This window comes from Aptenodytes patagonicus, chromosome 8 (assembly GCF_965638725.1).
Source record: "Aptenodytes patagonicus chromosome 8, bAptPat1.pri.cur, whole genome shotgun sequence".
Lineage (NCBI taxonomy): Eukaryota > Metazoa > Chordata > Aves > Sphenisciformes > Spheniscidae > Aptenodytes > Aptenodytes patagonicus.
The window spans coordinates 11,994,271-12,022,265 of record NC_134956.1 but is presented as its reverse complement, the minus strand read 5'-3'; the positions used below and the strand labels follow the sequence as shown (position 1 = coordinate 12,022,265).

At 41.0% G+C, this 27,995-nt stretch overlaps 1 protein-coding gene across 4 annotated transcripts in view; it reads left to right on the top strand.

Annotated features, from left to right (window-relative positions):
- The window catches only part of KBTBD12 (kelch repeat and BTB domain containing 12), a 56,389-nt gene that overhangs the window by 566 nt on the left and 27,828 nt on the right, over positions 1 to 27,995 (top strand). For 3 of the 4 annotated variants that reach the window (XR_012996030.1, XR_012996029.1, XM_076346377.1), the window contains exons 2-6: positions 6,344 to 6,404; positions 8,031 to 9,165; positions 10,123 to 10,393; positions 13,695 to 13,845; positions 25,537 to 25,734. Coding sequence is in view for 1 of the 4 variants with exons in the window: in XM_076346377.1 (XP_076202492.1) it covers positions 8,096 to 9,165; positions 10,123 to 10,393; positions 13,695 to 13,845; positions 25,537 to 25,734 (1,690 nt within the window). In the remaining 3 variants the exon portion in view is untranslated. The remainder of the gene's footprint in view (positions 1 to 6,343; positions 6,405 to 8,030; positions 9,166 to 10,122; positions 10,394 to 13,694; positions 13,846 to 25,536; positions 25,735 to 27,995) is intronic. The other variant, XR_012996031.1, reaches the window with a different exon arrangement.

Genomic DNA, 27,995 nt, shown 5'->3' with positions numbered 1-27,995 from the left:
TGCTTCCAGTAAGGAAGCTCGGAGAAACTCTTGCTTCTTCCGTCAAGGTATCTATATGTGCCTGGGACTGATCCTTACCATTGAGAGGCTGAACATTTTTAACACGAGGGTTCAGTGGGGATTGCAGATTTAGTAGGTATCAAATATGTGCGTTAGTGCAGGGGCCATTTTGGAGGTGGTGCTGTGTTGTTGCCATGGGTTGCTATGAATTTTCTTTTCTGTGGGTATGGACATACCCAGATATTTGCTTGGTAGTGATTGAAATTGAAACTAGAGAATTTACGGGGAAGGCTGGATTCGAACAGTAACTAATGGAATGCTGACGTCAACTTATAAGGGTTTACAACTTGCAATTTATTTTAATTTCACTGCTGAGTGACAGGGATATTAAAGCTTTTACATACTAGTATTTGCTCACCAAATGGATACATACTTCAGAGTTTTATGTAAATATTAGAAATTAGAGTTCACAATCTTTTCTGTTGTAAAAATGCAAATAGAGCCTAGTTTGCACCAAGTTATTAAATTAGGTTTCTTTTAATTGTGATACAGTCCTATTTACACTGTATGATATAACTGTTCCAGAAAGTAAGCCTTTCCTATACTCACCAGTATGTTTAGATAAATGCAAAACGAGAAACCTCTAAGACCTTTGCCAGGCTGCTTAAAGAGCTACTGAAATACATGTTAGAAATACATTTTCCTTCTGCTGGCATATGTCATTGGATCTGTAAAACACTTGTGCATCCTCCTTCTGTGAATGAGCACTTTGCCATTTCAATTAGTCTTGATATGTAAGAAGAATGATCAGCATATGTGAACTGTAAAAGAAATGGGCTCTGTATGCATATATTTAGCTTCTATTCTTCTCACGCAATTAATGCACATAATTGGCTCAGACTGGGATTTGTTTATAGGCATTTGTTTGTGAACAGAGCCACATCCATTTTCTACTTAAATCGTGGGATTATTCTGACTGACTTCGCTGAGCTTTGAATCAGAGTAAGATTAAGGTCAGGTGAAGGCATATTTGAAAAGATGGCCCACAAGGTCTTTCATTTTCAGCTGCTTTGATTTTTTTCATGAATCTATAACAGTTTAAAGAAAAAAAAATATGCCTGGTATTTGCTGAGATAGGATCAATACTAATCCAATCCCACATCTAGGCCTCTGTCTTGGCAGTAAACGGAGCTCAAACTGTCAAATCTTTCCAGAATCATAAACTACCCAAAGGCTTTGAAAACTGATCAAAGCACCTTCAGGTCTCTGATGGTCAAACGTGCTCCCAAACACGGTTTCTGAGGCTTTGCAGGCTGCTTAAAATCTCACTGTTAGGTGTCAAGTTTCTCCTAGCCCGAAGAGCCTTGCTAAGTCCCATTTTATTTTTATTTTAAATTAAAAAACCAAATAAGCTACTGTAGAAGGGACAGGCTGTGTCTTATGTAGCAGTCTGCGCGGAGGTGATTCCAGTCTCTGCTGGCAGTGGGATGCTTACAGCGGCAGGGGTGCAGCGACGCACACAGGGGAACACAACACTGCCACAGCTGCCTCCATCTACAGCTACCTTTGCTGCTTGCAGGTCAGCAGCCTGTCTTTCTGCACCGAGAGCTTCCTTCTACACCGCTTGCAGACTGTAACCGGCCAAGAAAGCTCCCATGAGCAGCACGAGTCCCAGCAGCAGCTGGCCTGTGCCTGGAGAGCACGAGACCTCAGACTGCCTTGACTCGGGCTCCTCAGGGTCAGACGGCACGTGAAAATAAACAAGGTGCCACAGGGGCTGAGGGAGAAAAACAGTTACAATCTCTCTCAGAAGGATTGTCATACTTTATCTTACATAGGCCAATGACATGATTGGATTTGTAGTGTTCACAATTCCAAAACCTTACAATTCCTTCTTCCCTTCCAGAAATAAGTCAGTTCAGATCACCTGAAACGTACCCGCAGTGGGGCTGATCCTGGGAGATCGATAGGGCTGAGCAAGGAGAGTTCTTTCTCCGACTTTAATGGGAAGGAGATCACGTCATCTGGCGAACCTTTTAAAACTGCCTATGCAATTTAAGGCTGAAATTTTACCTTTAAAAGTGATGCAGACACTTCAGTTCCTAAATTGCACAGCGAGCTCAAGTAGGACTTGGACTTTTAGCTTAATTAGATGCCTTTGAAAACCTGAAAATCCTCAATCTCCAAGTAACTAGCAACTGACAGAATACGGAAAACTTCAGAAAAGGTACCCTGGCTGCTAGTAGTTATGGTGATACTTGAGACACATCCAAATGCTGAATGTCTAATTGTTGCCGAGAACCATTTATTAGAGACACTTACCTGTATGCCCTCACATAGACATAAATTTCCTAAAAAGCATTGGATGTTCTCCCACTTAAATGCTCTGCCACAAGTTTGTATATTTTATCTGGACAGAATGGATGAAATTAGTTCAAGAAATAATATCTAAGTCAAAGCAAGAGAGTGTGTTTTCCCTGAAACTGAGTGACCTTTTCAGCACAGATCTCTAGGCACAGGCTAGAAATGCTTTCCAGTCTGACCACTGATAACTATTCTTTGAATCTACTTTTTTTAGCCAGTTGGGCATCTAACTTACGTTGATTTAGTCAGTTGATTTCATCACAATTTTTTCCTAATGATGTCATGTAGGACCATATCAGTAACTTCACTCCAGACAAAGTATCTAATTTATCCCCTATTATCCCTGAAAAATGAAGAAAATTAGATTGGATTGACACAATTTGTTCTTGATAAATAGGTGCTATAGCTGCTTTTATCACCTTATTGCCCTCTAAATTCTTATAATTCAATCATGTAATAATTTCTTCCGGCATCTTTCCAAGTATCAGAATTAGATACAGATACAGGATTAGATATATCTATATATTAGCACAGGATTAGATATAGATACAGGAACATCTATAATTCCCTGGAAGCTTCCTTTCTATATCTTATTATATCTTTTCCTTATATCAAGATTAGCATTATTATTTACCCTTCTTGAGCACTGCGATATCTTTTGCACAGTTTAAAATCTTGATCTTAAATGCCAGCACAGCCTTCATAACTGAACCCCGAGATTATAACATTATTATCATCTGGGTACTGATTTCTGCCTTGCTGTGGCTGTCAGCCAAATGTCATAATGCATACAATTAACAGATTTGCTTCTCAGCTTACTGATGACAAAGGAAGCACAAATAATTCATAGGCAGAGGCATGGTTCTTTGATGTGACTGAACTCTGATTCTTTCAGCACCTGAAGGGAGGCAGGCTGAAGACAGGGCAGTCTCATTAAGGCAGAGAAGGAAAAAAAAAAAGCGGAGGAGGAAGAGGAGGATGCAGGAGGTGCCCTCCACGCCGCAGCCCGCTGCCCCGTGCTGGGTGCTGTGACCTCTTCTGGGCCGGGTCCCACAGCTCCCACCCTCCCACCACGGCGCGGGAAAGAGGAGATTCCTTGGGACTGGGGGAAAAGACAAGAAAAATCTATGTCCCAGACAAAAATACAGACAAAATAATGTCTCTAATTACAAGGTAGCTTTTTTTTTTCAGAGGTTAAGGGAAATTCCTGGTGAGATACTTCCATCTGGTTTACAGTCCCTTTGCGCTGGGGCAGTTCAAAGAGGCTGCAGTGTAACTGAGAATTGAGGACAGTATTTATTTATAGTTTGATAGCCTCATAAAAGCTGTAGAGCTGAGCTCACAGCAGTGTGCTTATTTATGTTTTGAACTGCTCATGCAGCACCCTACTGCCTTGCAAAATGTATGCTGTAGCTCCTGCATAAAATTATATGTGACTCTTCATAAGGTTCATGACACAAAGGCAAAAAAAAAAGTGAAATTAGACTAACAAAACAGCTGATATAAAAATAAAAGTAGCAGCCAGAACTGGAGGAAAATTAACAGCACGGCTCTGAAATAAAGTAACATCAAATGAAGATTTGCACCTGAATCCATTTTTCACAATAGAAGAAAAAAATATCCAAAAACTCTGAATAAGGCAATAACTCTGATTTCAGCTCCTGGTGACATTACAAAGGATTTGAGCCTTGCACTGGAGGTTTTATAATGACAACCCAGCCTCTGGCACAATCTCAGTATAGTGTCTCACTGCAAATTATATTTGTATCACATTTATTCTTTCTTTTAATATCAACGTACCATCTTTTTTCCTCTGTAACCCAGAGGGGAAAGCAAAGCAGCACCATTTCATTATTACCCTTTAATAGTCTTTCCAGTGATATAAAGGAGAATATTAATATCCTTCCAATGACCTCACCTAAACACTGCTAAAAGCCAGGAGGGGAGTGACAAGTTTGTAGCTAATGCACAGGGATGAATTTCTGAAGTTAATGAAAGGATTTCACCCCTGGGTTTTAATCCCGTTTTCTTTTTAACCTTTTAGATTCAGTTTCCTCATCTGTAGGATGGAGAAAGTAGACTTACATACAGGTCGACAGCACAATTTTATTGAGTACAGTTCAGTCGGGAGCTTGGTGTGCTATCAAAGCAAGGAGATGAGGAAGGTGCATTCTTATGAGGAAAGGCAAATACTGTCTTCCTGAAAGTGTAAGGTAACCAAGCTCTGCCTATAGCTCTGGCTGGGGAAGCAGCATTGCTCTGCAGAGCTCAATGGGGTGGGTGAAGAGGAGGTTGGAGGGTTGCAGGCGATCCTGACTGCAAGGTGGAGACTCGTTGCACAATTCAGCCCAAGGATGAGGTGATGATTGGGTACGGACCAGCTCCAGGAGAGGGGAGGCCACCCCATCTACCACTCACAGGCTGTACGTAGCTCTGCCGCTGCTCTGGGGGAGGATGCCCCGAGCCGATCCACCAGCTTTGTGGGCGGCAGAGGAGACCACCCCACGCTGGGCGCAGATGGGCAGTGCCCTTCACCATCTGGGTAGTGGGTGTAGGACTTATCCATCAGACAATTTGTGCCTGAAGTAGTACATAAATGGCATGAGCTACATTGTACCTTAAGATTCCTATTGCTAATGTCTTAATGATGAAAGAGAGGAGGAAACGGCTGTGAGCATGTTGCATGTTGTGCCAGATATCCTAATCACTGGTAGATGAACACATAGAATTCATAAATCTGATGAACAGTGTAATCAAAGACAAAGTGTTGCTCTTAAGAAAGCTAAATTAACAGTGAAAGAAAACTTAAAGGTGACCAGCAAAGGAAGGGAAATCATAACTCAGTTCTACACACTGCTTCTTCCTGATCTGTACAAAAGTCTGGGAAAGATGATGATGATTAATCATCTCACTTGTTCTTCACATTGAAAATGCACATTTTGTCCATTATGGAAAAGCTGGAGGATGTGTGAAGCTCTGACATCACAAAAGAGAAAGGAGAGAAGTTAAAAATTTTGGAGGAAAAACCCTGGTTAGTCAGATTGCTAAACAGGATTGGGGACTTGTTGGTCGTTATTAACGCTTTGATCCTGTTGGAGAGTGAACAACCTAGTTAAAGAGTGAACATCTGCTTTAAGATATGTGTGCTTATAATACATGATCTTAGAGATATGGTGTGGTTAGTTTATCAAAATGCAGTGAAGATCAAATATTGCAAGGTGATAAAATAGCACGGGGGGGGGGAATAAACTGGCTATCTAACTATCATGTAGGATTAAAAAAAAGAACATTTTCTATCTCAAAAACGCTTCCATTGACTGTAAAGACTGCTCCAGAGGCAGTCGATGCAGGATTAAGACCTACGTTTTCTTAAATGCGGTATTTCATTTCAATGTAGCCAGGGAAAAAAAAAAAAATTCTAGATTTTGGAAATACCATTGCTTTCTTTTTTGTACTAAACATACTGCCTTTGATTGGTTTTTAACAGTACCATAAGAAGAGCTCAGAGCTTGGCCCACATTCAGACTATGAAGTTAATGTTTTGTCTTCAAAATCCATTTTTAAAATCTGGTAATAACCCAGATTCATTTCTCAGATGTGTTGCTTCTAGTTCCAGATTTGGAATATGGAAAGAATTGATAAAATCAAGGAAATGCTAGTCTTCAAGCATGCCTGGCTTTTAATTTAGCACACAAAGTGAGGACTCTGTAATTTGCTAAAACAGAATGATGACTACTTCCAAAAACAACTGAACAGCTAAAAGAGTAGGTCTGAAATTGATGATATAGCTGTAGATTTCCTTTTCACCTGGGAAATAACTATAATATTTTTTAAAAAATCCATCTATCTAGATCTGTAGAGGAATCTGAACTGTTTGTGAAAATACCTTTAGGTGGATTTCAAAGAATTTCATATACTCTTTTTTCTATGCTGATACATATTTCTTTAATGAAACTAAGACTACTCTTTGTGCTTCCAGGATTTGAGAAAACCAGTTCAATCTGTCGTACAAGACCCTGATCCCGCAAATATTTAAGCTGGTGAGGAATGTTACTCATTTGAATGGTCCCATTAAGCAATTCATAGCATGTTTACAATGTGTTTCAAACATGGTTATACCACAGCTTTAGGACTCGTCTGTGAATTGGTGATTCATGACATGAGTCCTTAATGCATTTCCACAACAGAACCGTCTCAGTACCACGTTAGGGACAAAAACTGCATTGAGGACTGGTATCCCTCGAGTGATTGGTAAATGTCATTCTCCCATTGACAGCTCTACCTGTCTACAGCACTGTACCTCACATTCTGCAGCTCGCTGATCTGAAAGCCTGAGAGGTTCAGTAAAGGCCCCCCCCCAAAAAAAACCCCAGAAATGGGACCATGAAGTTCCTTCTGTTTTCCCCATAAATAAAACTAGAGGGAGTACGTGAATAATTACAATTAATTATTATTAATTATTATTACAATTAAAATTCCCATTTGAGGTTACATTAAGTGGAACCAAAACTCTGAATCTGCAGCACTTAAGCATCCTGCTGAGAAGTGGGAGGACTCAGCTCAAAAGCTGGCCCCTATTTACTAATCCTTTATTTATCCCAAAGCAAACCAGTAGTAACTCTGTAAAAACCAGTGACCTACACTTTGGTGTGAAAGAGTAAAGAATCTGGCCGATTAGACCAAGTTGGTTCCTGCCAGTTTCCACCACCATACTTCAGGGGTGGAAGCTGTCTCTGCCCACATTGTCTTGACTCTCTCAGCTTGAAGCCTGGGGAGAGAGCTACCGGTAAAGCGGGGTGCGATGGGGCAGAGACAAGTCTGTTGGTAGAGTAACGAGGTGGCAGCTTCCTAACTGCTTTGCAAGGGTGTAAGCACAGGGCTTCTGAATCAAAACCGTTCTGCAAACTGGTAGCCAAGTCTGGTGGTAAGGCAGAGTATTAAACATCCACACGTATGCTTATGCCTCTGTAAAATGCCAGTGAACCAGGTTGTACTAGTGGCTTTATTTCCCAGGCGCTTTGCAGAGGTGTAGATCACTGTAAAAACTAATGAGAGAAGCAAGTCTAATGTTTTTCCTTTTTTTTTTTTGTCTTGTAAAACCCTTTTCTGAAGTCTCTACTTAGGCATAACTCCTAGGTTGAGAGGAGCTGTGAGCAATGAAAAGGCACTACTCCGTTCTAGCTGTCTAACCTAAGGGGCTGTTGAAAATACAAGGTACTTTCAGCATCTAAGCAAGGACTAATGTCCTTCAGGTGCATGTGAGAGACAAAACTTGAATAGCCAAGGGACTAAGGGCCTGACCTGGAGTTTATTATAAGCCAGTGGAAATCTTTCCCTCGATTTTAATAGGCTCTGGATCAGGATCAGGGAAAGGAGGGAGAGGGCAGCTGGAAAAGACTGATTTGAAGGGAAGTCTGTAATTTTCTTTAAATAATCACAAAACTTGTGGGGGTGTTATTGAACATTGAAGATCACTTGAAGTGTCAATTTTTTGTGTGTGTGTCTTGGAGACCTTGAGCCTGAGACCTCACCATAATTTTACATACTTTTTATGCATTACTGATTTATATCACACCCTATAGAATGACTAGCTTTAGATACTAACAGCAATATTCATTTGCCCAATAATTTGTTCTTATTGGACAATGTTATGCTTCTACCTCTAGAAACATTCCTGATGAAGACCTTGAATTCTGAGGAGATTTAAAAACAGGAAGTTTGGAGGTCAACCATGGATCATAAGGCTGAGGAGAAAAGAAGGCAGCGCCATAGCTTGACTTTACTGGAACAAGTAAAGAGAATGAAAGAATCAACAGAGATAATTGATGTTGTGCTAGTTGCAGAAGGTGAGAAATTCCCCTGCCATAAGGTGGTGCTGGCTGCCTTCAGTCCCTATTTCAAAGCCATGTTTACCTGTGGCTTGGTTGAATGCACGCAAAGAGAAGTGATACTGTATGACATCTCTGCAGAGAGCGTGTCCGTAATACTCAATTACATGTACAGTGCAGATTTGCACCTCACTAATCAGAATGTGCAGACTGTTGCGCTTGCTGCGTATTTCATGCAGATGGAAGACATTTTCAGTATGTGTCAGAAGTACATGATGGATCATATGGATGCTTCCAACTGTGTGGGCATCTACTACTTTGCAAACCACATTGGGGCAGAAGATTTATCTGATCAAGCGAGGAAATACTTATATCAGCATTTTGCTGAGGTGAGCTTACAGGAAGAAATATTAGAGATTGAATTCCAGCAGCTGTTGACTCTTATAAAATCAGATGATCTGAATGTATCCAGGGAGGAAAGCATTCTGGACCTTGTCATTAGATGGGTCAAACACAGCAGAAAGTCACGTGTAGAGCACCTTATTGAGCTCCTGAAGCAAGTGAGACTGGTACTTGTCAGCCCTTCCTTTCTCGTGGAAGCCCGGAAAAGGAATACAATGATCCTGTGCAATTCAGAATGCAATGATATGTTTGAGGAAGCGCTGGAAACCATCAAGCTATCCAGCCACCCTTCTCTCAGCCTGCGATACGGCATGGAGACTACTGATCTCTTACTCTGCATCGGCAACAATTCTCTCGGCATTAGGTCAAGACATGGTAGCTATGCAGATGCCAGTTTTTGTTATGCTCCTGCGACACAGAAGACGTACTTCATTTCCTCTCCAAAGTATGGAGAGGGTTTGGGATGTGTTTGCACTGGTGTTGTCACTGAGAATAACGATATTATTGTGGCAGGAGAGGCAAGTGCCGCCAAAATGTCTAGACAAAAGGCCAGGAACATCGAAATTTATAGGTGTGTACCCTCGGTCGGAAAATCCCTAATTATTTAAAAATTTTAATTCAAATAATGTTTCTGGGGACGAAAGAAGACCATTAGGCAAAGTGTTCTTTACTTGAAGTTTTCCCAGAGATTTCATTCGAATGAAATTCCAATCGATTTGTCACAATTGATCTTTATGGCACAATGAATTATATACATACAACCAAATCCTGATGCCTTTTCTCCTGAAAGAAGGAGGATTTACTGTAGTGGCATTTCTGTGTAGATGAGCTTGATTAGATTCTACATTAACGTATGTGGATCTTATGTTCTCCTTACTCAAATCTCAACATTTTCCTAAGATGCTCTTTTCTAGGTCATTAGTGGGGGGACATGAGTCAAGCGAACGACCCGAGGAGTCCAGTAAGACAGAGATAACACTCTTCTCCATTGATGTTGATGATAGTACTTCAGAGATTAAAGGATAATGATTGATAGCTTTAAACCCTCATTCTGGTTTTACTCATGTCTTTTTCAGATTCACCCATTGTAAAGAAAACCAGACATTTTCTGGATTAAAGACAAAATTAAACAATGGTGACAGCATTTTAAATTTTCAAATTTAAGGAAGTAAATCCATACTGAGGCAGATGAAGTGGCCTTATTTTCAGCAGTGCAGAGCTCTTACTCTGCCAGCTAACTTCAGTGGAAACTGTGATTGAACAGCACATGCAGAAATAAGGGATTCCTTACCTTAATTAGGGTCAAATATCTTTGAAAGGATGCCTAAAATTAGGATCCCTCATACTAAAAATGCTTGATATTGCAAAAACTGGGCTCAATTTTATAACTTCTCTGTGAAAGAGAAAGCTCCTCTTGTCATTGTATCATTGTCTGAATAAACATTGACAATGAAGGGGGTAACGTTTCAAAACAAGCTGATGGGACCTCAGTGAACCAGGGCATTTACAACTTTGGATTTTCCTACAGGTACCACCAGCGAGGAAACCAGTTTTGGCACAGCCTGTGCACCACTCAGCTCCGTGAACTCTATGCGTTGGGCACTATCCATAACGACCTATATGTAGTAGGAGGGCAGATGAAAGTGAAAAATCAGTATCTGGTCACAAACTGTGTGGAGAAGTATTCCATGGAGCAAGGCACTTGGAGAAGCACGGCGCCTCTTCCAGTGCCATTAGCCTGCCATGTGGTGGTGACGGTGAAGAACAAGCTCTATGTGCTGGGTGGCTGGACACCACAGGTTAAGAAATGTGCCTGTTATTTGTTTTGTTTGTTTACTAACAAGCAGAGCTATGCATGGTTTATATGGTGTGTCATTTTATGGTGCTTCTTGCATAGGAAAAGTACATCAGTGATAACAGAAGAATAAATTGCTCACATTCCTCTGATTAAACATCTTTTGTAGGAAAACCAAACAGGGTGAAGAGGAATAATATCCATCTTATGCCATCCTCACTGCAAATACCAACTTTAGGAAGGGCAATTCTTTCACAGAGACGTGCACAGTGAGCAAGATTTTCAAGCACATCTCCTGTGTCAACATGGGTCCATTTTAAATAGCTGCTGTGTTAAACACCTTTTTTTTTTCAAAAAAAACCTTGAATTGAAATAACTAGGATGGTATTTAGTACTTATTTGGCACTTTTTTGTCATCACAGGCTGTGAAAAATGGATTAAATTCAGCCTTTCCTTTCCTTATATACTGTCCACTTAATTTTTCTAGGTATCAGTAAATAATGGTATTTAAATCATACAGAGGCCCTTAACTGAGCCCTGTCTTCAAAAAGTGTGCACACAGGTAAACTTCAGGGACAGATTTACATCTGAAATGTAAGGTTCACCTCAATTTCTCAGGAAACTTTCTTGGTTAACCAAAGTTCATTTATTTGATTTTCATTAAATTATATTTTAAATGAAAAGTCAAAGCATCCTCTGGAAAACAGATTCCTTCAATCAATCCATTTATTTGTTTCAGTTGCATTGCTTGGCCATGTAAAGTTTTAACAGGCATTTTCAGCAGGGCCACAGATACCGTATGCAGTAGTACAGGGCATATACGGAACTATGCTACAAGGAAGATGGATGTCAGGAACTGTGCTTGCTCTCCCCAGTTGCTCCCAGCGCGAAAGATCTTTTTTAAGAGCGTAGTCCATTCTTATTTACTGCTCGGTACAGTTTAAATTTGAGCATTCAAGATAAAGCCCCACATTTACTTGACAATGAAGTAGAGCATCTGTAATCCTTATTGCCGACAGCAGCATGTTCATACTGTCACCACATCTCATTGGTTTGTGTTGTCCTGAAATAAATTACTGTTTAAAGTATTTAAAAGTGAGATGCATTCAGCAAACAAGATTTCCACCTCTTTGGATATTTTGAGTGCAGGTGTCGCCAAAGGAGACAACAGAAAGATCAGAGAGTATTTCTGATACTGAAACAACTGAGCAAGGATACCTCGCTATTTAAAGAATTAAAATATGAAAACATACTTAATGTAGAAACAATCTGTCTGTAAAAAAACTTGAACTGAAAGATATGTTATATCACAAAGATAGATGCTGAAGTCAGACAACCAGCTTTGTCTTTCTTAATGGTTCTCCAGAACAGATTGTAAGGAGGAAAAGTGGCTCAGAAGCACAAGTCAGGAATATTGAGCCAAGAATGGTTTTAAAAAAAATGCAGGCACCTTGAAAACACCCGAAGTGGATACCTGCCGACCAGTACTATCAGTAACAATACATGGGAATTGGAGTATATATATATATATATATATAGGCTTGAGATGAGCAGATTAACAGGAATTAATTAAAAGCCATAGCTTTGTAAGATTAGGGCGTAGTTGAACAGATCAGAACAAAGTAGCTAAGGCTCTCAAAAAAGTGCTTTAAGACCAGCACTGCAGAGTGCTGAGTTCGTTTGGTACCATATATCTCCCGCAGTCACCTGTCAGATGCGGTGATTGTATATGTGGGGCTACCACAGCTGCATTGTGATAGCAAATTAGTTCGTCAAGCCGGGAGTTGTCCCTATGCTCAAGCAGCACTGAATGTTCTGTCAATCCTGAAGAAATACTAACGACGCAGCATTGATAGAGTGCTGTGAGTGCATGTGTCCATTACAGGACAGAGATAAATACATGTTCCCTTCCCATTCAGGCTTTGCAATTGAAACAAGACAAGACAAAGTCAAGCCAGGACATAAAATGACAGCTTAGGAGGGCAAGGGCTCGACTCACAGCAGCATTGCTCCAGCTCAGCATTGGTCTAGCTTCACTGATGTTAAAGAGTTAAAAACCCAAGAGACTCCAGCCTTGGTAACTGGGGGCTCTTAAAATGGAAGAAGGCGTTTGGTGAGGCTGAGAGGAGGGTTTCAGACCCTTGAGACAGAGAGAAGGGCCACTGGATGTTATGTTTTCTGTGCATAAAGGGCACACTGTGCGCTCTGAGGTGAACGTTACCACAAAAATAAGGTAGGATGTGAATTTACGGTATGTAAAATGGTGCCTGCTCCTAAGTATATGCTTACTCTGTGTTGAAAATACACAGCTTACCCCTCTTTCAGCGAATAAATCAGTGTTTCACACTTGTGGCGAAGAAAGAGCATGCCCCTGGGCACTTACAGTGGGTAACCAAGGGGCTATATATTTACTGTCTAGTTTGCCTCCTACTGTCTTGTCCATTACATCAGTGTTGGAAAGGTCTTTTGGGAAAGAAAAATAACAAGCAAAGCAAGAACACAAATAACAACATCACAAGTAAGCAAAGTAGTTCTCTCCTTCTCACTCTCTCTACGTGAAACCTTTCATCCCAAAATATTTCAGGATCCTTCCCCCACAGCCTACTGCTTATATTCAAGGCTGTCATACCCAGAAAACATAATCTGAGTTCCCTGCATCACACTAGACAGGCAGAGAAAAGGGAAGAAGATTAGAGAGAACAACAGGAGTAGGAGTGAGTATAAAAAGAGTATTATGGCAGCAAAGATATAGCAGGGGGTTAGGAGCTTATTATGAAAACTATTGAAGTTACAGCAGTTGAACAACACTACTCTGGTTAGGCTGACTAAATAAATGTGCAAATGACTTGAGAATAAGTTATGTGTATATACAGGCCTGAGAAAGGCCAGCTAAGTACCTCACTGAGACTCATGGTACGGTCTGAGTAACAGTGGGAATAGATTAGCAGGAAGGAAAAATGTCAGGGAGACTGGTTTTCCCTCTATTATTATTAGGACTTTACAGCAGCCTTGTGAAAGAGGTACGTTCTCAGAGCTGGGCCCATGAACTTACTGTTATTACCCAAATCCTCAGCTTTATTGCTGCAGAATATAGATGCCTTCTTATTCATTCGCCTTCTACAGCGTACTCCCAGCCGCAAGTCATGGGTGCTGTTAAACCCTAGTGAGTATGAATCACTTCGCAGCTATAATTGATGTGTTTATGTTATTTATCTGCTCAGCTGTCTGCTGTGATTAATTGCATGCAGGCATGTGCAGAGGGCTCCAAATGTTGTATTATTATATGGCTGTCATATTTCATACAGATGGATCTGCCTGACGATGAGCTGGATCGATTAAGTAACAGAATGTTTCGGTATGACCCAGGCCAAGACAAATGGACAGAAGGTGCGCCAATGAAGTACTCCAAATACCGCTTCAGCACAGCCGTAGTCAACAGTGAGATTTATGTCTTGGGTAAGAGGAAACAGATTTTTAACAGATAGTACCATGACTTTTTCTTCTTTCCAGCAATTTGCCTCTGCGAAGTGAAATATCTCACCCTTTGCTATGTACGCAGAACAAAGTATGTTGGACTAAATGGATAGTATTTTTCTAGAGTTATTTTTTCCCCACATAATTTCTTCCTTCCTTAATTTATGTAGATTAAATAAGTGAATGCTTAGTGTTCTCAATTAACGTAACAAAGATACTTTGCTTTTTAAACTACTTTTCTTTGGAGTATCAGTGTGTGCTATAAATAATAATGAATTTTTAAAAGTGGGTAGAGAAGCCTTGTTAGCACCATTTCACAGGTGAGCAGTGAAAAACTAAGGAACATACCCAGCGCCATGAAGGCATAGGGAAAAAGAGAATTTGGATCTCCCAGTCAAAACCAACATTATTTGTGGATTCTGATAAAGTTCAATGAATCATTCTTTTCCACCCACCTCAACGCAGTGCATTTTTTGGAAAATTGAAATCTTTCATTTTGTCATTTTTTGATTGAATCTTTTCAATTTTTTGTTTCAAAACGGTATTTTGACCCAAAGTTTTAAGACTTGTGTGAAAGAGTTCAATAATCTCCTATCCCAAAATCTTTTGTCCCAAAATGATCCCCATCCATATCCCCAGTTCTACAGTTCATCCATAACATGACTCTTTTCCCAAAGACCATCCTTCGTGGCCCCATCCCAACCTCCGTCCAAGCCAACAGAAAGAACATCATCTGTTGATGATGTTCTAGCAAACACTAGCAAACACCTCAGAAGGTGGCAAGCAAGGGATTTTTCTGAAGAGAAAATGATGATGTAAGGCAGGGAAAGGCAGATGGAGAAGAAAGGCATTGTGGGCATTGGGAATTATATGGGGAAAAAGTTGAAGGGGCACCCTGAAAGGAGAATAGGAGCCAGAAAGGTGACCAAATGAAGTAGAGAAGGATTACAGATAGGTGTACAACTTGAAGAAGTGGTGAAAAAATTTCATACACTCAATTAATCCACAGGTGGACTGTGGGTTATTCATGCCCTTCCATGCTCCCGGGGTCCCGTGGGCAGCATCAGACATGAAGAAGGTAGCAATCGCATCAGTGCCTCAGGACCTTTCAATCCCTTCTGCTTCAAACTACTCCTGCTTACAAGCTTATCAAAGTCAACACAGTAAATACGGTCTTATCAACTTAATACACCTCCTGTACAAGGGGTGTTCTGGTTTTGTCTGGGTTGTTATATACCATGGATAAAGGAGAGTTTGTTCCTGGCATGTAATACAGAAAGCGTTTTGCAGGGGTTATATCTAAGAAAGGTGTCTTTGAAGTAGAAGATGAAAATGGCTTTAACGCTGCATTTGTCTTCTTTTAGAGAAACTTCTCTCTCTTAAGTGGCTTGAGACAGGCCCATAGTCACAACCAGGAGAAAAGCTGAAAGAATTCCGTATGGAAAAGAGAGTTTTGCAAACAGAAAATCATTTCATTATTGTCAAAGGTTAGTGATAGAGAACGTCAGTATGCTGTTAAATAACGAGAGCGTTGGCTGCCCAGGTTCAAAAGTGCTTCGAAAATGTGGAAACTCCGTCCTTTGTAAGAGGTTAAACATATATAATTATTTATACTGACACTGATGCTGTAATGGGGCAGCAGAAGCAGCCGTAATAGTTGGGAATAGAAAGGCTGTATTCATGCGTTTCAGTAAGAAGCATTCTGAGATCAAGACCACAAATGCTGTGATGACACAAGAGAGTCAGGGAGAAAAAAAAGGAGCCGCCTTGGGATGCATGTGATAAAACAAATTGACAGTCTTCTTCACAGCAAGCCTGACACTGAGACAAGGAAAAGGAATGGCTAATAAGGAAAACTGCATCCATTTTCTTCCCTCAAAATCTCACAAAGAAAGAAGCATATCTGAGTGATTACAGTAATGAAATGTACAGATTGAACACAAAGCACAGTACTAAATCTGAAAAGTGCCTGTTTAAATGGCATTGAGGAAAGTTCATGGTCACAGACCTTCACAAGCATTTTGCTAACGTAAAAATATAAAAAGCATCGTTTTATTATGCATAGCTGCCAGTGCTGCAGTATTCAGGGACCTGAACATTGACTTGAATTCTTTCTTACATGTCAGCCAGTACCAATAATTTTTTTTATGAGGAAATCTTTGTTAACAATCAGATAGGCGCATGGGCCAGAACAAGCTCTTGCTCTGTCTCCATCATTTTGTTGGTTCACGCACCTTCCCATGAGCAGTCCTTATTCGAGCAGTCCTAAGGGAACCAATGCACTGAATCCTGTGATTAACAATTTGCTGCCCTGAACACTTCACTCTTGCCACTAAATATAACTAAATACACATAAAGGCAGTGTTTGTTCTCAGTTTTGATTGTGTAAATCTGGGGTAATTTCACTGTAATGAACAAACTTGCTTGTAATTTATACCAAAGGTATAAGCTCACACGCTGCTCCAGGGAGCAATCTTTTAGAAAGATTGTGCTATTTTTACCATTGTGTTTCTGAGCCTGCCTCCATTCTGATGCTCCGTCCACTCAAGGTGTAACTGCAGCAAGTGTAGACACGAATGATTTACCATCAGGTAGCATGAATATCGATTGCAGGGAAGATATTTTGACCTAGGTCTGAGCTGTTTTCACAAACTCCTGATTGCCTATTTTCACAAGCCTTGCGAACACTTTAATGTCCATAAATCTGTAAAATTTGGTTGAAACTGGCCAACAGGCGCAAAAGCTATGAAAGGAGACAAAATAATGTAAACGCAGATACAGAACACACATGTAGTGAGGGTAACTGCATGAGTCTTGTTTCCTTAGGAAATCAAATAATATTAGAACTAATTTTTTAATTGAAAGAGAAACCTGACACTGAGCCAAAAATGATTTGTCAACATACCTGTCAATTCTACCTTTGAATATGCTGGTTCCACCTTTAACTGTATGGGTGGAAAAGAAGATGTATCTGTTAAAATTGAGAAGACAATGTGGTTGGTAAATGTTAACCATCATGGTCTGAAAACTCTGTGGAAGAGATTAAAGCATTTTCCAAGACCTCTCAAAATGATGAAGCAATTCCAAATGAATTCTGTCTGGAAACATTGATACAGTCACTGATATTGGCATCTTATTCTGCTGATATCACACATGGCCTCATCTCCAGCTGTAAACTCACACTCACCAACTGTAATTAAAACCTCACACGTTCCACAGTTTATTCGTGGTGACAAGTTCTTGTTACCTTGTGAGTTCTCAGGCTGTTGGGCTGCGAGGTGGGTACAGTTTTCCTTTGGAAATAATGGCAGTGGTAACCCTGGCAGGGTGAACGGGCAATTCATGGCAATGAAAGGAAGACAGAGAAAGCGCTGTTAATCTGGTTGATGTGGTACTTGATCATGCAGATGACATTCAGGAGAGAATGGGCATGGAAGGAACGGAGGCTGATGCTGACAGACCAAAGAATAGCAACTGTCATGAGGATGGTAAAACCATTGCAGGCTGTTCAAAGCTGTGGATCCCTCGGACATCGCCCTGCTTCACAGGGAATGTGGGGCACTGTGGGACTCTAGAAAGATGCTGTCAAGGGCAGTTTGTGCAAAAAGACACATTCTGAAGAGGATCACAGCTCACAGATTGTCCTCATGTAGTGACCTTAGAGACATCTATGCTAAGGCTTAATGACTAAGCTTTTGTGCTACAGATGAGAGAGAGACTTTTGTGGAGTCTCTACCATTGCTATTTATACCCCTTCTCACTCCAAATGGGGATTCCCCATGGTGAAGTGTGTGTGCACAGAACTTGAACATCTAACAGGCTCCCATGGAGCCCCAGTCATGGGACACTCAGTGAAGGGGCAATTCAGAAGCATGCTTGATGTCAATACTTGGATTCCCACAAGCATCACCAGCTCTTCATATCATACTTATTCCTTATGTGGTGCACGGTCTCCATGGGCTTCCTGCAGTCTGCACCCATCTAAGAAGATCTACTGGGGGCTGCTGGGGGCAAAGGAAGGAGAGGGAGGGAGGCAAGGTGGAAGCAGGTAAATGCAAGATATCTTCTGTATGCCACAAGAACCAAACCCCGCTTCCCAGAAATAAAAACATGAAATAAAGAAATATATAACTCTAGCTGGATACATAAAGTAGTGTTGCAGAGAGATGAGGCTTTTTTCAAGCAACTCTTGAAAACAAAGTCGTTAAATGAAGTAAGTTTGTCAGCTCTTTCAGACAGGATCTCTGTCTTCCTGTACAGTTCACACAGGTATCAGCACATTCAGGATTAGAATCATAGAATCATAGAATCATTAAGGTTGGAAAAGACCTCTAAGAAGTGGGAGTCAGGTGGGACTCTAGAGCATAAATGAAAAATCACTTCACTAAAAGTTGATCCTCTCTAATGTCTCTGATGTGTGAATGCAATTTCTATCATCAATATGAAGCAAAAGGCATAGATGGAGCACTAGCTTTGAGTAAAATGCAGTAGCAGACTCCTTGATATACAAGTCTAATTTTTGCTCTCATCCACGTAGGTGTAAATCTGTAGTAAGTAGTCTGCTGTTCTCAGTTGTGTTGTGTCAGACTCATTTTGTTCTAACCCAGCTCAGAATCCGATGCTTATCCTTTGAAGTGTTAATTTCTGAAAAGTCCTATTGGCACAGAACAGAGAGCACATAGTCACTGTCCAAAAACTCTTCCCAGCCTAATTGCCAGCGCCAGCGTGTAAAACCCTAATGACTGAAATGGAATTATTCTAGAGTCACACTGATGGAAGGAAAATGAGAAATAGATTAGAGTTTTTGGTCTGACTAATAGCATTGTTCAGGAACCTGTACCATGTGTCGTAATCAGCAATCCTGCAATGTAATCGTCTGTTTGTTGTGTAATGTTCCTAGAGAATCTTATGCTATTTATACAGTGTACATAATCCTCATAAGTAAATGAACAGCATTTCCTAAGGCTCAAAATCCTTTCTCCTATTCATCCCATTTGACTGGTCTTAGCTCTTTCTCTCCATATTTTCCCAGGAACATAACTATATTCGTTGGAAAGCCCAAGAAAGAGCAGTATTGTGTTCTTAATGACAGAGGCAATTGAGACACTTTTGGAAGAAAACCAGATGGGAGGGCTCTATTTAAGGTCATGCATTTTAATCTCTTGCTTAAAAAAATATCCTTTCCAGCTAAGTCTCCGAAAACTCATTACAGCCAACAGACAAATTAGGAAAATTCATCCAAATTAATCCATTTGAATGCCATATTCATTAGCTTATGTTAGAACATATTCAGTAGAACCACTGTCTCTGAAATACAGGTCACTGGTAAAAAATGTTGTATCACCATGACAGCTTTAACCATGTGTTGCTTTTATGTTATATAATTCCTGCTTTATAAATAAGAACATATAGAAGGACTTAAATGAGAAATCCTATTAGGGAAGATTTAGGAATCAAAGAATTTTTGTTTATCCTCCTTAGCCTGGCATCCCACCTCTTAAAACATTTTTTTTCCCCTGAGTTCTTGCTGAGAGCTTCTTTTAAAAGTTTTAAGCAGTTAAATGAGGTTCAATTAAATACTGAATGTCTCGATCATAAAATACTTATTTGAATATGTACTTTGGGGTCTCTCTGGAAGGGAAAGCATGTGTAGGAGGGGCTGGAAAGAGACATTTTAGCTTTCATGCTCGAGTATCAACTGTACATTTGAATAACACCTTCTTCTAAAATAAACATGTCTATTTATAAATATGCTTTGGACTTCTGACAAGTAGCAGCTTATGGGCCTGATTCTGCCCTGTTATACCTGTCCAACAGCCTCTGTAGTGCCTGTGTGCAGGGAGGAACAAAAAAGGCAAAAATTTGGTCTGATAGATGAGATCAGAAATGCCTTCTACTCACTTAAGGATTATCAAAGGAAATGAGAACAAGGCATTACCGGAGAAAAGAAGGAGCTGGAACTGAAGTGTGGACCATGTTTAGGAAGACAATCATCTGTTTTTTCAGCCCTGCTTCTAATCAATCATTTGCCCTCATGTCTTCTACAAGCTGCATTACCTCATCTGCTTTGCTCTGTGTTAGTTAAGAATGACAGTGCTTCTCGGTTTCATCTTTGGAAGCGCCTGCCAGGGCTACCTTTATTGCTCCCTTATTTCTCTGAGAAACCAGCTATGAAGCCCTGCTTTGCAGGGAGTGAGAGAGCAACGTCAGTGCTGAGACTCTCAGCTTGAGTGCTGTTAAAGAGTAATGAAGGGAAATGTTACAAAAGAGATTAGCGCTATTAAATCCATTGTGCATTCCGGAGATCAATTCAATAGTGAATTATTTTACGGGAGGCAAAGCTTAGATTTCACTTGCTTGTTGGAGGATTACTCCTTTTTTTTCACCCATTTCCCAGGTTCCTTTGATAAAAATTCAAAGAGGTGCTAGTAAGAATATATGTTGCTCGGTATTGTGATCTGAGGACTTAATTATACGATAAAGAATTATAGTGTCAGTGCCCTGAGGGCACTAATAGGTCTTGATCATCCTGACTGGCATCACCTGGGGCCTCCACCCACACCCTCTGCCCATAGGTCCAGGAGCATCATTTAAACACAGGCCTGGGGGGTTGGCCTCTTCTCATTACCTTGCCTTTGCCTGACAGCTGCTGGTAGGACCTTCTGCAATCACCTGCCTCTGGTCCTGCGGAGCTGCGCCTGACGGTGAGCTCATTACCTGGGCCGCATTCCCTTTGGAAGCAGCTCTGCTCTTGTTGCTCCCTGGTATACTGCCCTGGCTGAAAGACTGTAGTTGGTGTCTGATTTCAGGTGTCTGTTAGTGGGGGAACCAAATTAAAGGGTATGAAGTCTGGTATTCAGAGGTCCCTATCACCCTGCCCCTCTCAGTGGAGTACCTAAGCTCTTTTCAGTCCTATCTGGACCACCAACCACCTCGGAGGTGTCATTTTGGTCAGCCATCCTGTCTGTGCAATGAACAATCTAGACTTGGATCTGGGTGGCTACCCTGGGGGAAAAAAATTGTCCATGTTGGACTCAGCTGCCTGGCAAATTTAGCTGCGTAGGAGCTCGGTGTGGATGAGACTTGGAAGTGCAATTGCTCTGCACCAGTGCCTGCTCTTACAAGTATTGGTGACATGAGTGAAGTCGACGGGTACCTGTAGGTGTTCCCTCTCTCTTGAAGCTCCCCTGCATGTTAGTTTCACTCCTATAGAAACATACAGGTATATCTAAGGCACTTACTTCCTTGGCACCTGCTGAACTAATTATTACTAGTGACTCTTTACCACTTCACTGCTGTTACGGACGTTCCCCCTCAAGTGCTGGAAGGGCGTTCTGTTATTAGAACTGATGTGGCTCACATTGCATTCAGTCTTCTTGGATGAGCACAAGGTAAGAGGGAGGCAGCTGACCTCAGCCAAAGCAATATGCTTTGCCTTCAGCCAGCTATGGGCAGCGTGTGGGTATAGCAAGGCACAGAACTGTACCTCATTGAAATTCTGAAGATGTGCTAATCGCATCACCTACCCTGCTTTGCCTTCCTGCATCAAAGGCTTGTCTTCTCTATCCTGATTTCTTAATAAAGATAATGTATTTTATTTATATATTTATTTTACTAATGGAGCTTCATGTTAAATTTAAAGTCCATTAGAACCACTGCTTACAGAGTGCCCTTGAAAAGTATGTTTGATTGCAGAATCATCCAAGCGTGATACAGAAAGCTCTCAAGCATTAATGGGTTTGGGAACACAAAGGTAGCTTCACTGGCTTTTTTTAGTCCTTCAGTGGCATCTGAAATATCTCCTAGGGAAAGCACGTGATGTAAAAAGCCTAACGTGTTGAAAGGGTGTATTTGTAAGGGGGGTGGGGGAAAGACTGGGTTCTGGGATTAAATCCTCTTGTGTGATGAATGTGAAAATGACAGAAATGTTCAAAATGCCCAGTGGGAAATCCATCTCCCCCTGCACAAAGGACATATGATTGTGCTCTATGCCGAGAACTAAGCCAGGTGGTGCTGAATTTGCCCACTCTGTTTGTGATGAGATAGGTGAGTGTGGGCTAATGAAGGACCCTCCCCAGCATCCATTCCAGTCCGTGGGCATGGAAATAGCAATTGCTGCCCTTCTGCACACCTGTCGGGACTCCTGGGAGGCTGTGACCACAGCATGTGTGTTTTAATGACCCCATCTATAGTTCTGGGTGGTTTAAGGTACAATGGCAAGTACAAATCCACGCGCTGCTGGCGGGTCACTTGGCACAGGTCTCCCCCAGATGCCCTACAACCTTCTGCCCTCTTTACTGCACTGTCCCTTAGCCTCTTTAAGGTTATCTCCATTTTACGTAGAGGCTCCTGTAGGAGCAGAGCATGAACTCGGTTGTTCAGCTGCTCTACTCGGGGAACACAAAATAAAGACAATCTTCATGGTCTTAACTGTAATTCCATATGTCTCCACTTGCACTCCTAATGGTTTCATAAATCTGAATGAAGAAGGCAGTAGGACAGGATGATCTGGAGTTGTGAGTGACGGAGCACAAAGCAGCCTGAATTGCCTGACAGCAAGTTTCTTTTTTCTGCCAATTTGAAGTCTTGCACGATATGCACATTGTAGATGATGGATAGCCTGGTTAATGTGAGATGCCTCCACTTGGCTGCAGATGTGAATTGATTTAAGTTTGAGAACCTTTTTTGTTGATTTGTGTATTCGGTTCTTTGGGAAGGGGCCTGAGACATCAGTATCCACAGAGGAAAAAGGGTATTGTCTCACAGGAGTATTTCTCAACTACCGCATCTGGGAACACAGCAAAGCAGTGCTGGTAGAGGCTAATATCCCCAGATTCCTTTGTTCGCAATATTTCAGTGTTAGCATTGCTTTAGAACAGGAGATTGAAATTCTTGATTTCTTGTTTTTCAGAATGCTATTTTTCTAAGCTTGACAATTAAACTTTACTCCCCTCCGATTTTTCCTTTTTACTTTCTATTTGCTGAGAACTTAGCTTTGCCCTTGTTGTAAATTGAACATGAAATTGGATTTATCTGAAATGGCTGTGGAGGGCGTAAATAAGATGGAGATATTTTGTACCTTCAGGACTATGTCTGATAATGGCAGGATTAAAGGAGGTTAAATTTAAGTCGCTTAAAATATTCAAGGGAGGTTTCAAATGCTTGAAAATGTGTGGTTGCTCTTAAACTTCTGAAAAAATGCTCCAATAGGTCACGAAAGATTACTTTTCTAATAACTATACAGGAAAAATATTTGGAGGCGGAGCCCCTGTTTTGGCAGCTGAATGTCTTCATTAACTGGTAATGGTTGTGGTTTTTTGCAAAAAGTCACTGACCGTGCTGTATCAGTTTTGTATCTGATTATTTCTGTTCTTTCTGAAGTTACCATGCCCTACAGTTACTCAGTTTAGAAAATGACAATAAAAATGCACTAAAATAAATAGCAATTATGCTTCTAGAAGAGTTCTGGGGCACTTTGTCCACTGCCTCCCTTGAAATATTGAGGCAATCAGCAAAGCTATTGTTGTTTGCCTCTGACACGCCGCATGCATTCCCTAACTGGTACCATTCATTCCTCTGAACAAGATGCTCTTTCATTCTTCATATGAAGACCTTTCCTTTGGGTGAGTGCATATTCTTCAGTGGTGTACAGTAACACCTGGGCTGATTTTTAAAAAAGCTAGCTTGATAACCAGCAGCAGTCTGTCTTTGGTACCACAAAGCTGTCTTTTGAACAGATCAGATTAGTCTGTGGGGAGCTTTAATATTATTGGTTCCCAGTTAAAACTGGCTTGAGTATCTCCTACGTTACACCGCACTCTGTAGACTGTACATACCCTAGTAGCAAATTGTCTTGCATGCTGTACTCTGTGATTCCGCTGAAGGATGCTATAATCAGAGAGACTATGTGATAAGCTATCAACTAAATAGCCTTATCAGTTAAGAAATTTGATTAGCACTTAAAACTTTTCTTGATAAATTTAGGGGAATAGTGTCCTGTCCTTAGAGTGGCACCTCTCTTACAAGCCATTAAGGAGTAGTGGAGAATACTGCATAGAAGAGGGTAATGCTCCTGGCATAAATACAATAAGTAAATGTTTGAATTCTGAAACTTATTCTTGTTTCCAAATAGTCCTAAGGAATAGCTCAGTGAGACTCCATCACGAGAAAGGCTCAGCGTGATGATGCATACAACTCCCTTTTTGGCATGGAAATGATTAGCAAAATTCCATGACCACAATTACTCCCTACCTCAGCTCTCAGGTGAATCAAGCCTCTGAGGAGGAGCCCATCAGAGCAAATGCTGCTTAGCTGGGGGTGTTAAGCTAGTAATGCTAGCATTTGGATGCTAGCCTTGTTTAAGCACACATTGAGGGGAGCCTAATACAAACTGCTAGGGCCTTGTTGGTAGGTATTAGGGCAAGTAAGGATTTGCTGTGCATGGAAAAGGAACTGAAAACCAAACCCGATGAAGGTTTTCAAGTTCAAATGTTGAACTGAATCAAATGCTGCTAAGTTCAGCTGGAGGAAAACTATCTGCTGATGATAATGGACACTGAATTTGGTTCTAATTTTGCTGCTCTGATACAGGCATAACATCTCGTCTTTACCTGACTCTAAACTACAAATCAGGAGTACAGTGGTAGCAAATTTGAAGCATTACACTTACGTGTTGCTGCTGCTTGCAAATACCTTTGGAGAATGCACAAAAGGTTGAAAAAGTAACACAGTCCATATTAAGATGTAGATGGAAAACCATATGCAAGTAAGATTTTGAGCACTAGGGGCTCATTTCTCTGACAGACCAGCTTAACTGCACTAGGGGCAATACATTTTAAAAGCAGTCTCACCAGCCTTACACAGATTATACTTGCAGTCCTTTCCCTTTGCATATGCCACGGCATAATTACATGGCATACAATGCATTTTGGATCTGCACAATTGAGCAGTCCTACACGTGTATCTGGAAAGCTAGCCTTCGTGTGGAAATTGCTTGCACATTGCAGTCATTTTGTATTTAAAAGTGGTCACATACGTACACATGCACAAAAGAACTGCTTCAGCATGCCATCAGTGCTCATTACAGGGTACTGTGTCCATTGGCACAGATGGAAAACCTGCAAGGGTATGTCAGCATATTAATTCTCGAGAACCAAAGCCTGTGAATTCAAAATCTGGATTTGATAACTGGAAAGGCAGTATTTACACTGTGATTTCAGTGTACAGTGTGTCCCACCAAATGAAAACCAGGATCTGTTTCAATCCTGATTGTTGATTAACAAGTGTGAGGGTCAAATCCACTAACAGTAATGGGAGAATAACTTTTGATCCATTGCAACTTAATAATAAAGCAATTTGTCCAGCACGCAGAACAAGTAATTATGACAGTTTCTACTATATAGGCAGAAAACAAGACAAAATACCTTTGCATTTTGAAGACATGCTGTTTGTCCTTCCTTTGATACAAGACTGCAGAAAGGATCTTGCTTCGATGTCTGTAGATAACGTGCAGTAGCCTCTGCGTTGCGTTTACTATCTAACAAATTTCTGGAGCTGCAGAAGGGAAAATGAAGGGAGGGAGATGAGGACATGTAAACAAAAGATGATGCAGCCAGCAATGTATTTTTCAGCAGAACCTGGGATGACTACATTTGACCTACGTATCTTTTGCAGGAGGAATTGGGTGCCTTGGTCGTGACAGGGGACAGACACGGAAATGTCTGGATGCGGTGGAGATTTATAACCCTGATGGAGACTTCTGGAGGGATGGACCTCCTATGCCTTCTCCCCTCCTCTCCTTACGAACAAACTCTACCAGCGCAGGCTCCGTGGAAGGGAAGCTGTACCTCTGTGGAGGATTTCGTGGAGCAGGTACTAAAATGAGTCTGATATTCTTTACATAGTTGAAATCAGTTTCACTGTACACAGGCTGACCTGATGACCGACCAACCCTATCAGGTGGCAGTGGCATGCCCTGGAACCACAGAGCTGATTCAGCCCTTTGGACTGTTGGCTCCTAATGTCAATATGAATTGTGTTCTGTTTGTCCTTTGCTTTTTTCTTAACAAAACATGAAAAATTAAGGATATTTCCGATGTGTGTTAAACCTGTCCAAATCTACATCCAGAGCTACTGAGATATCAGGAGCTTAGTGTGTTATGGACATTAAAGAACTTGGACATATTTGTTGAAGATTAAGGCACTATCCATCTGTCCTTAGCCAAGCTATCTAAGCTATCTGGCTCTGCCTATTTACTTACAAGCTTTTCATAATCAGTGTTGAAAAAGCTTGTGTATTTAATGAGGTACAAAGAGACTAAAATTCCAGATCTGGTGATTTCAGATAATCCTAGCCCTGTGGCCACCTTTCTCCTTTTAAGTCTTCCTCCTCCCAACTGTGCTTGGCTCTACCTAAATCTCCAGTATTGCTAACCATTATTTTTTTCTTTATAAATGCAATGAGTCTCTCAAAACATGCACACTTAAACTCTCCTGCTACATAGCAGCTGCCACCCCAATTTCCTTTCTAGGAGAAAGCAGTAATACAGATGCATTATCCACTGCTAATAAATGTCGTGCCAGGCTCACTTTTGCCCAGGAATGGCCATGTGGTATCAGTGGGTGATGTGTCCTTCACATTACGCTCACTCCAGTTGCATCAACTTTTACTTGTATAACGTAAAGCTGCTGTTATTTTAGAATTATGATTTTCATCAGCTAGTTCACAACTCACCTTCCCCTCCCTTCATTTGCTACTGTTTGAGGAAGCTGCTTCCTGAAAACAACTGTACGGCAGCTCTCTAACAGGCATGTTCTTGTGTCATCTCTGATGGAAGTTCTGTGACCTCAGAGACATTATGGTTATGATACATCACTGTGTTTCCATAGCAAGCATTGTGCCATCATATTTGTCTTTTTCTGAGCAGTATTAGGAAAAAACCTAAAGTTAGTGGATACAAATCTCAAAAGGCTGATCATTTGCACTGGCAAATGAAGCAGTTTCATTCAAGATGACTAACAGATTCATATGAGATTTTCTGAATAAGATAGCTTCAGGGCCATAAAAACACCCTCTGTACAATACCACCACATTCTGTCACTGAGTCATGTATAAAGAGCAGTGGTACCGGGAGAGGTTGAAAGTCCCCCTGTGGATTTCAAGATGGCCATCTTTTGTATGTTTGTATAATGCCCGCTCAATGGGGTCCTGATTCCTGACTGTACTATTGCAATCTATATAATTATGTATAGGACTCCCCTGCACTAAAAGGGTTATTTAGATTGGAAAACAAGAAGTCGCAGTTAGAAAATGCTGGTTTTGTAGTTACCTGTGCAACCTGAATTCTGACCCTCTATGCGTGCATTTTGTATACCAGTGAAGAAATAGTATGTGATTGTGGTGTTAGACATTGTTATAATGTTTATTAACAAGGGGGCCAAAATAAGATTCTCGCTCTCAATTGTAAATCATGTATCCAAATGTTTGAGGAGTTGAGAGGAAGCTGTGTCTTAAAGATGGGCTTCTTAATATGACTTCCAAGCTATTAAAGGAAAAGAGCTTTCTAAATCTTCATAACAATAACTTCCAGCTACCATCATCAAGAAAAAGATGGGTGGAGTCCATATGCTGAACCTGAAGAGGTTATCTAGCTGGCCTCTCTTCTCTCCCTGGCTCAGTCTTCTATGTATGCTGGAAAGACCTCTTGCCTGATCTGCTCTTTGGGGGTGAAGAGTGGAGCGAGGCAGAGAGGGTTATTACCGTCATATGGGAACTTGGAGAGTGGCTTGACTCTGCTCTTTCACAATTACAGCTGCTCAGCAGCTTCAAGATATTCACAGCACAGAATGTGCTGCTGCTGCTTTAGTAGCAGATAGGGTTATTTTAGAATGTGCTCGTTTGGTTTTAGTCTTTTGGGTTTCTTGGCATGCCACTTTGATTTTTGTGAGGGATGCAACCAAGAGAGGATATTCCAATTTTACAAAACATTGTAATTTAGTTTCAACCAACCGGAGTTTTTGGAACAAGCTGGAGGCACAGCTGTAGTCTCTGGGTTTTCTGCCTGCTGAACACTAAAGGGCTGCTGTCAACATTCAAGAATGAGTGCTTCTCAAAAAAAAGAAAATAAGCCAAA